The 10,917-nt window shown below is 37.7% G+C and overlaps 1 protein-coding gene across 1 annotated transcript; it reads right to left on the reverse strand.

Moving 5' to 3' along the window:
• Positions 1–1,660: 1,660 nt before the first annotated feature.
• Positions 1,661–2,641, reverse strand: LOC121963083 (trace amine-associated receptor 13c-like). The gene has a single exon (XM_042513451.2). The coding sequence runs from the start codon at positions 2,639–2,641 to the stop codon at positions 1,661–1,663; it is 981 nt and encodes a 326-aa protein (XP_042369385.2).
• Positions 2,642–10,917: the final 8,276 nt, after the last annotated feature.

The raw sequence follows: 10,917 nt of genomic DNA on the forward strand, positions 1-10,917 counted from the left end.
CCAAATTGCTGGGTTTTTTTTTTTTTAAAAATCTGTGAACCTTCACAGTATATCAATGTTGTATCAAACTGTAACATGACAGCAGATACCCTTGTAGATTTTGGATATCATAATATAGTAAAGTGGAATTTTCTGAACTTAACAGACTGTTGTAGCTGCTCTGTGATTTGCCTTCAGGTTCACATTACTGACAGTTATTCAGCAAAAATGTCTTTGTATGAATATTTTGTGAAAGCACCAATAGTCAACCTTAGAGTATTGTTGTAATATTGATATAGAGGTTTTGTCAAAAATATCATATTTGATATTTATCCACATATTTAAAATTCATATAAATTCATATAAAATATGTATAATGTGCTCAGTGTGTAAAGTCAGTAAGAATATAAAACTGGGCCTTATGCCACAATACAATGAATAAAACAAGCGTATAATGTTAGAAATAGAACAGACAACACAACATAAAGGTAAGTCGTGGCAGCTTTTATTTGTACAGCACATTTCACACTGCAGGGCATTTCAAAGTGCTTTACAGTGCAATACAATATCAAAACATAAAGGACACAGGTTTACAGTAAAAGAGATAAGATATTAAGGGAAAATTAATTGGCCAATGATTTAAACGTAAAATGAAAATCATCAAAAATAGCAACAGTGAAGACAAGAGATGCAAAGACAAGAATATTATTTAAAATAAAGTTTAAAATATGTTTACACTACATATAAGAGTTACCAGAACATTGCACATTTGATGAATTGCTCTGAGGATTTCTGTAGTTTCTGTAGTTTATGGAGCATTTCCAGACTTTATACTCTGTGACATCACACATTTGAGTTTTAGCACCTGAATTTTTGGATTTGGAAAAGCTTTTTTGTACAGTCTTAGATCAGACCAGTAACATGTACACACTTTGAAACCTGGACATAACAAAACACAAAAACATAGAAAAAGGCAATAAGCAACAACAAGCAGCCTGGCAACTAAGCAGTGTCTCAGAAATTGCTCCAAAAATTGTAAAAGGTGATGAGAAAACGACTTAAAAGTTCTTTAAAATGTTATACTAAAATTTTTAAAATCAGGTAACTTTTTTTTTGCATTATTATTATTTAAATGTATTATTCAATTTTATCAAATGTCTCATTTCCTATTCCATTTTTTTGTGCTAATTTCAGGTAATTTTCATGTAGATCTGCATTTTTTGGGGTTATTTCTTATTAAGTTACTCGTTGCCTTTTTTCCATGTTTTTGTGAGAAATCCAGCTAATTGGCTCAGGTTTCAAAGGGGTAAAACGAAGGAGTGCATTTATTATACTCTCACAATCAATTAGCATGAAGATATTTATGTGATTTTTAAAATTTTGCCAAGTTTGTGCATATTTACATTCACTTTGTTATGATTATTTCGTGCTTGTGATAATCTAAAGATACAAAAACAGATTTTATTCTCCCTACTGAAAGAATACAGTCAAAATGTCAAAATACAGCGTTTCATTCAAGGTCAACAGACTGCCCTTAACCCAAAGACGATGTGTGTATTCATGTTTAGTGTGTGACAAAATGTGATCTCAGTGCTTGGGGCCACTGTCGAGGGTTTCTGCAGCACAACAGCGGTTTCCAAAACACTAAAAAAAATTGCATTAATGGTCATTTCAGCGCTGTCTAGGTGAGTTTGTCATCCTGGGATTGAGGCTGCAGTATTCTGAGAGTGAAGATGAGTTTGATAGCTTTTCTAAACCAGGGGTAGAAGAGAGCGTAAATCAGAGGGTTTGCACACGAGTTCAACAACATGATCCAAGACAGCAGGGCGTAATAAGACAAGCTGGTGGAGGTGTCCTCGCCCGCTAGAGAGGGATAATAATACGGACAGAAACACAGTAGAAACACTGCTATCACAATCCCGAGAGTCCTGGCTGCCTTTCTCTCTGATTTTTTAACTGCAGGTGCTGCAGAGACGGCAGCCGTCTGCATGCGAATGACACGAACCTGAGAAATAGCAACCACAAACACCCTCATATAGAGAACAACCATGACGGTGCAGGGCCCGACAAATGAGAAGAAGAGATCTAGCGTGCCTGAGATGTGGCTTACGACCACCACACACTCCCCGTGGCAGGAGCCGAACCTGTCCGGCCTCCCTAAGTGCCCCATCAGAATACAGCCGTTGTAGAGAAAAGAGCCGGCCCAGCACAGGCAGACTGACACTTTGGCTCTGTGCAGGGTGATCTTAGAGGAATAGAGCAGCGGGTCACAGATAGCCAGATAGCGGTCTATGGAGATGAGCACCATGTTGCCGATAGAGGCAGAGAGCAGTGTGTAAGAGACGTAAGGAGTGAGAGCGCACATCAGCCTCCCCAGCAGCCAGCACGTCTCCATGTAGCGCAGGCCTTCGACAGGCATCACCAGCAGCCCCACCACCAGGTCGGACACGGCCAGAGACTGCAGCAGGGTGTTGGTCGGGGTGCGGAGCTGCCGGAAGTGAGAGATGGAGACGAAGACCAGCAGGTTGAGGGTCACAGTGAGCAGAGAGACGAAGGCCAGCAGGGTGTAGAGGAGGGCGGTCTCAGAGCGGGGGCGCAGCAGACGCCTGCAGGAGGAGTTGAGGTCGGGGAAGCAGAGTGGAGCGCCCTCAGTGCTGTCCATCAGGGAGGAGGTGGAGGCAGAAGAAATGATCTAACTCTCTTCTAGACGATACATTTATCCTCCTACCACATCACCCTCCCAATTTTCCAATAACCCTTAGAGATGATGTCACTCCTGACCCTCGTCATCATAACCTTCAATCTCTCTATGGTATTTGTGCTTTTAGGTATTTTATAACAGGGTTTGTGCAAGGTGCTTGAGGTGCTTGAAGTACTGGAATTCAACACTTTAAAATTGAAGTCCTGAAATACCTTGAATCAGACATTTCTTAACTTGATCCTTCAAAAAACACTTGAATATAATTGAGAAGACACCAGAATGATAAGTTATTTTATGAAAGGAATTAGATAACTGTTTTATGGTTTTGGTTGCGTTACAAATGGCGCCTTAGCTCTCATTGGTTGGTTGACACCGGTGAATTGTGAGCATCAGGACATTTTGCTCGCCTGCTGCAGCAGCGTCAGCCGTTAGCACAAGTTTCGAGCTGTTATTCAGCAATATGTAAGCAGCAGTGAATATATATAATACATTCTTATCCATTATATTTATCCTTATAAGAATGAGTGCTTGAAAAAGTACTTGAAAGTCCTTAAATTTGACTCACCCCTGTTTGTGCGAACCATGTTGTTAAGTGTTTTCAGCAGAATGCCAGTATCTCTGTAGTAGGTGATGATTCATGTTTAACCCTTTAGAACCAGACCAAAATGGCTTGATTTTTGTCAAAAACATGGGGCGTGCATCTACACGTACTACCCACACTGATTTGATACAAAGCTGTCTGAAAATTGGCAAAGTACCTTTTTAATAAAACATACTTATCATATTATATTACATTTCTGGCAAAGTATTAACATAAATCCTGCACACTGGACCTTTAAAAGCCACGTAAAGTTGGCACATGTTAGGAGAAATAAATGCCACTGTCATATTTATGAAGCGTATTTCCCAAAATGTTGGACAAGGGTTTTAGTGATGATATTGGCTGTATCTGTAATAATAGATAATTAGTATCTGTGTGAACCTACAGCTACAGTCACCTGACACTCTTGACAGTCATCAGTTGAAGATCACACAGCTTTTCATATTTATCCGTCTTAACCTTTGGTGAAACTTTTGTTTAATCTGCAGACGGATCCAAACTCCTCAGACTCACCGGGGGTGGCAGTCCTGATGACGCCGGCCTTCAGGCTCCATCTTTCATCGTACCGTCACTGCATCTGTTTGAAGGTGGAGGGCCATCAAAACAACATCTAAGACAACCTCAAAAGGTCAGCAAAGTTAAGATTATCTGCCAACTATACAGGATTATATGGAAGCACAATGCATTCACCTCAGCAGATTTTTGCCCCATTAAAACGTTTCTCATCATCCTGACATGGTGATCTTATTAATGCTGCTTGTAAATGAAATCAGGCAAATGCTCAACACCTTTTGGACGATATGAGAAAAACCAAACTGACCAACCAAATGACAGGACGGTAAAATGAAACCTGCATGGCGATATGTTACAATTGTGACGTTGTATTATTGAGTTACATTATTCTGTTTTAATTATTGTACAGTTTTCTGAGTAATGTCCATTACTTGCCCATATCACCTGCCGGCCACAACTAATGATAGCGTCCTCGCGCTCGTCCACTAAAATTAAACCCATTTTGCCATCTCACTGATTCCATGCAAACGCAGCATAACATAAAAAAAACAAAAACAAAATTTTATTACACAGAAATTGTTTTTTTTCAGTATGACGTTCTGTCACTGTTTTAGTGTGAAAGAAATGAAACAAAAAAAAATGACATGGATTAAATATCAGAAGATTGTCATCAAAAAACACATCAGACTCCAAAAATATCAAAATGAAATCAAACTAACTTTTTATTGTCTGTGTTTTCTTTTTCAGTGTAATTCTTGTTGTTGCCAGCGTTTACTTTTCAATGCCAAAACGTAATGTCACTGTTGTAGCTCCGTAGATCTGAGTCTAAAACCAAGTGAATTGTCTTAAGTTAAATTTTCATCTGTTGTATTGACGGAAAAAAACTGCACCAAGCTTTTAAACTTTTTGACACATTTCCCGCGCTTGGATGAGTTCATTAAGAGTTGCTGTTTGACTTGTTTACGTCCTTACAGTTTATTTTTTAACACCTCAGATTGGCGTGGTGCCTCAGAGAATCAGAGGTGCACTCGCTCTGCTAATGAGGCTCACTTTCAGACATTAATCACTGCTTGTTTTTCTGTGGGTGAGAAAGTATAATTTGATCTCAGAGGTATATAGTTACATGCGTTTGTTTGCATTATAGATGTTACATCATATTAGCATGGCAGTAAAGTAAAGTTGAGATGACTGATTATTTCAACAGGAATTGGCCTTAAAATGGACTTTATCCCACCTGCAAACAATGTAACAGCACACTTTTGATTTACCATTTAATGCCATGACGTTAGATTCTGGACGTGGAGTTTCGAATTGTCTTGAAGTGCTGGGTGTAAATTACGGACATTGGAGAGGCCCGAGTGTGAACCAATGTGAAAGAGCAAAAAACAAAATGTAGTAAAACAAAGTCATATCCACTCTGTGTGGGCTGTCACATTTAATCCTTTGAAACCTGAGCAAATTGGCTTGATTTCTTACAAATACATTGGAAGAATGCAACAAGCAAATTTAGAAGAAATGGCCCAAAATTGAGCAAGAAACTTGTAAATCTGAAAATAAGCAAAATACTGTAACTATACTATTTATATTATGTAGTGTATAAAATGTCAGCGTGCAAAAGCGCAGTATTTAAAAACAATGGTTGTATTTTCAGAGCCAAAAAAACTGGCTGATGAGATTCCAGATCGAAGCCAGCAGACAGAAGCAATCAGTCTCCAGTGAAAAACTGACTTTAAATAAACTTAAAAAATGACAAAAGTTACTTTGTGCCTTCCTAAGCATGCGCTAAAATATAACTGTGTACTTGATTACTGCCAGATTATTTAATTACTGTATGAAACTGGCTAATTTATGGTTGTGGTTGTGTTGTGGCTTTACTAATTGTATGTAGCCTGATTTTATCTGTATTTTAAGTGGAATTATTGCTTTTCTCACGTTCATTTTTTATCTAATTAACAAATTTCGGCAAGGCAATGTGTCTGTACGTATGACTGTGTGTGTCTGTGTTGTATGATGCAACAGCTTTCAGTCAAAAACAAATGTACTTGTGGGACAAACAAATATGTCTTAGCTCACAATCTTGTCTTGGCTCGACCAGGATGTCCGGCGGCATTGTGGACGCAGGACCTGCGTACCAGAAGGACCGGTCCGAGGAGGTGACCAAACGGCAGAGGCTATACGGCGGAGGAGAGCTCGCCAAGTTTCCTGATGTCAAATTCTCAGGTTAGTTTTGGCTTTTGTTTACAAAAAAGACAAGACAAAAAAGACAAGCTATTGTGTTGCCTTAATGATGTCATGGCCCCAAAACCCACAAAATAGCATGTTGAAAAAAATGACTAAGGGTAAAGCTACAGTATGACGAAAATGTCAAAATTTGACATGTCCAAAAAACAGCTGAAAACCACTTAGTATAGCATGTAGAGGCCTGTCATAGTATACAGTGTTGACGAAACATGAAAAAACAGCCCAAAAACCCATAAAATAGCATGTTGAAAAAATGACCCAAAAAGCAAGGCTATAGTATGACAAAAATGTCAAAATTTGACATGTCATACAAATGGCTGAAAACGATATAATATAGCTTGTAGAGATACCCTAATACTATAGAAAGTGGGTATAAAGGCCAAAAAGGCCCAAAATGTCATAACTTAGCACGTTGAAAATGTCAAATTTGGACGTCATAGAAATGGCTGAAAACGACATATTATATCAATAAATAGCATAATAAACCGTGAAAAAGTCTTTTGGGGGAGGCCCATTTTCAGAAAGATTGAGACACATGTTGGAAATGAAGTGCACTGAGCAAATATATACAGAAAATAAATAATCTTATCGTTGTTTTGCCGGTTCTACGAAACATCTTGAAGGGTCTCATGTCATCAGACACCCTCACTTTGGTGACCCAGACGGGGGCGAAAAGAAAAAGTAATATCCATGTTCCCTCATTCCTAAATGACCACTTGTGTTTTACTCTTTACTCATCTAATTATTTATGGCTGTCGACACATTTTAATTTATTTAATTGCCGCACTCGCTCAGTTCAGTTTTTCAGTCAGAATCAGAAATACCTTATTGATCCCCAGGGGGAAATTGTTGTTTGTTACAGTTGCTCTGATGACAGCATGGAGAATTATAGCAAGTTAAAAAAATATAAAATGTACAATATAATTACAGTTAGAGTAAACAATTAGCACAGCATGTAAATATTTAAATAAAGCTTGTAAATATACTGAGGATTTTAGTGTGTAAAATATAAAATTGTGCTTTATGCTGCAATGCAATGCATAAACTAGCACGCAGGTTAAAAATATAACTTGTGTTTATGTGATAAACATGAAAATAACGATGTTCCTTTTTGTCTGTTATATATTAATGTTCAACATATTTCAGTAAAAAAAATCCTGTTAACGCATTTTACGCATGCGCAAGTGCGTGCAGCCAGACGCAGCACGTGCCGTCCGCCCTCTCACGTACGCTGTGACGTTTGTGCGTGACGTTGACACAAACAAACAGAGAGCCCTATACCAGAGTTGACTTGACAAAAGCGAATTAAATGAAAGTAAACGGAAGAAGACCAGATTGCGAGTCAGCTGCCGATAACTAAAGTGTCGCCGAAGTGGTCGCTTGTTGAAGTAACTTGACGCGTTAATTAAAGCCCGCGGTTGTCATGGATCTGTTAGCTTGTAGCGCTAGCTGAAGGTGCTAAGCTGTTAGCTTCGTCTGCTGACGTCGGTCTGCAAGTTTGGCGTTTTTCTGAGGGTTTCAGTGTCTTTCCGCTTCAGAGAGCAAAAGGTAATGAACACCATTCATGTGCAATGTACCTTTATTGTGCTTCGGTTGACAGTGAGAGATAACTTGTGTGTTATGCTTGTATGTATGCTACTGTTCGCTGTTATGCTACTGCTAGCTGTCAGTGCGATCATGACCTGCTGTGTGTTTTAGCCCTCAGCCCGAAAGGCTACCTGATTCAGTTTAATGCAAATACAATCAAAACTTATATTATTTATTGATTTTTATGATGACTATGTCTTAGCATTGTTATCTGAACTAATAATGGTGGTCCTATGCTACAGTTAGTTGCAATGTAATGGTGTTATGGAATTATTTTAGTATACTGAATACTAAATGGATAATTTTTTGTAATATTACAGCTTTGGATTTGTATGATTTTTTAATAATTTTGTTTGTTCAGTGACAATTACACTCATACTGCTCTGAACACAAAATGTGCTTTTCAAAACAAGGGTGTAAAATATTGTACATAAATATGAATTTATATTTTCATTGGGTTTGTTTTTCAACTAACATCAGTCCTAAGCATAATAATAAAAATATTTATTATTTTTCAGTACTTTTAACCATGACATTTTTGTCATGTTTTAATCATGATGCCACTATGTTTTTTCAATGAAAAAGAAAATCAAAAAATGAATTATTTTCAATATATTACATGCATAGTACATTTTTAAAAAAGAAATGTTCTTATCACAGCCTGGGATATGACAATGATGCGCAGCAACACTGATTGCAACAGTGCACCTGCTGGAAACAGTATGCATTTTCTCCATATTCAAAATATAGTTTTTAAAAAAAAAATACATAATAAGATGAAAAATAGTAAAAATGAGAAATTCCAAGGCAAAAGTCCATAATAACCCCCATATATAGTACAATGCATGTTTTCATGCTTTGCTGGCTGTGGGATCAAACATTTCATTTTGAATAGGTTTCAATGGTGACGGTAATACAGATTTCACAATTTATAAAGTTGATGTCAGTATAGATTGAATAATGTTAAAAACAGGCAAAACAGACTGTAGATATCTTCTAAGTTGTGGTATTTCTCTGACCCCGTCTGTTGTTTTTGTTGGTCTGTTCCTTAGTTCGACCTATCCAGCGAAATAGATGGCGAGCCTTCCCACCTGGATCTACAGAGAGAGAGAGAGAGACCAAGACACCCCGTGGTCACTGGACAGATTCTGCTGCACTCTACAGCACGGTAGGCTGAAAACCTGCACAAACCATCACACTGTGATACCACCTAAAATGTAATATATATATATATATATATAAGTGCTGGGCATAGATTAATTTTTTTAATCTAGATTAATCTCACTGCAATCTTGTAGTTAATCTAGATTAATCTAGATTAAAATTATAGATTTGAATTTTGCCAAAGACATTGAAAATAATATCTATCTATCTAAATGATGAAAATGCATCACAAACTGCTTGAGAAAGCTGTTCTACTATAATATTTGGTAAAGAAAAATAATGTTCCATAAGATTTACTTTGGTGTTTAACTTTTTTTTATTTTGTTAAACACAGACATTTAGGAGCACAGGTTCTGTCTCCATGTGGAAAAAGCTTTTTCCTGCTAACTGGAATGAACAGCAGAGGGCGCAGCCTCTGATAACATGACCCTAACTGAACTGTGGGCCTACATTAGAGGTCATGAAGAAGACCATTAACAGTCAGCAGCTTTGTGACATGGCTTGAGCCAATCACTCCGGTCACTCAGGCAGACCAGCTCCCGCCTTGTTCACGCCCCCTCCGCGTAATTCGACCAGGTATACATCCGCGCTACAGTGAAATTGGTGCCTTGCTCACTGTAGAGACCCGACTTAATGAATAGTTTATCGCACGATAATTTCCTTATCACGCGATAAGAATATTGTGTTAATGCAGCACGTTAATGCCGTTAACGGCCCAGCACTAATATATATATATATATATATATATATATATATATATATATATATATATATATATATATATATATATATATATAATGTTGTTATCTTCCAGGAACTTAATGAAATGTTCAGATAGAGGCCCACTGTTTAAGTTTTCTAGCACCCCATAACACTCTGAAACCTGAGCAAATTGGTTTGATTTATTTCAAAAATCTAGGGAGAAGGCAATGAGCAACTTCAAAAGACATGGCCCAAAAATAATAAAAAAAAAATTAATAAATAGATAAATACATCCAGTACATTTTTTGGATATTTTACCTATCATTTTAACTATTTTGGGGATAATTTTCCGATTGTCCTTATTTTTTAAGGTTTTTTTTCATGCCTCTGTTTCATTTATTTGTTGTAATTTTCTTGGTCATTTCTTGCTAAGCTGGTCATTGCCTTTGTTCCCTGTGTTTGTCAAAGAAATGTAACCGAGCTGCCGCCCCAAATTACAAACGTTTTACACCGAGAAAGCCTTTTATGTTGCTTTGATGACTGTAACGGGAGGTCGGGACCCTCAGGTTGGATTTGTGTGTCCAGTGTCAGTACAGTGACAAAACAACAGAGTCAGATAAATAATTGAATATGAAAACAAATCATAAACTGTTCCCTTTTTAGTGTTAATTTATAAATGGCGCGTGGAGAACAATTTTAAAACATCAATATGAGATCTAAAGGAGTGCCATGTTATCGAATATCATCATGGCCGTAATTCGGTTGATTTGGATGTTGCGTTTTGACATTTCGGTAATATTTCAGATGATTGCGGAGTTTAGTTCCTTTAAATTTGACTCCAAAAACACCAAAGAAATTCATCATGCTGGTCTGAGACACGTAAGAGGAATATTTGGGAGGGCAATCAGCTTTTCACAGGCGTTATTTCCCAAGACGTGTCGCTGCCTGAGGAAGCATTCAGCACCTTAAAGCCCTCTATTATCAAAGTGACTGCAACACCTGAGCTGAAACGGAGACCAAAGTTCATACGAAACACATTGAAACGCTTCACCACAGTGAGCGTTAATTATCAAGACAATTGACAGACGGTCACAGGCAACGAAACGCTTAATCCTGCATCTATCTGGCTTTAGAGCTGATATGTCTCTGTCACTTTTCAGAGTTGCATTTTTGTCTCCTTCTGATGTGTGCGCTTTATGGCTGTGGGTCCTGTGTCCACGGTTGTTGAAGGGCTATCGGGAGTTAACTCTAAGCCCTCCTCATGGCTAAAAAACTACTGTTAAGTCATTAGCAGGTTGTAAAATGACTGAATGTATTTGTATTCACAGATGGCTGCTCCAACAAGACGCTAAAGATCATCAATCAACGACGAGGAGGTAAAGGACACATTTTGTGTGTTATATATTGATATATATTGTGTGATATATAT

Source organism: Plectropomus leopardus, chromosome 24, assembly GCF_026936395.1.
Source record: "Plectropomus leopardus strain MGB_pleo_1.0 chromosome 24, ASM2693639v1, whole genome shotgun sequence".
NCBI lineage: Eukaryota > Metazoa > Chordata > Actinopteri > Perciformes > Serranidae > Plectropomus > Plectropomus leopardus.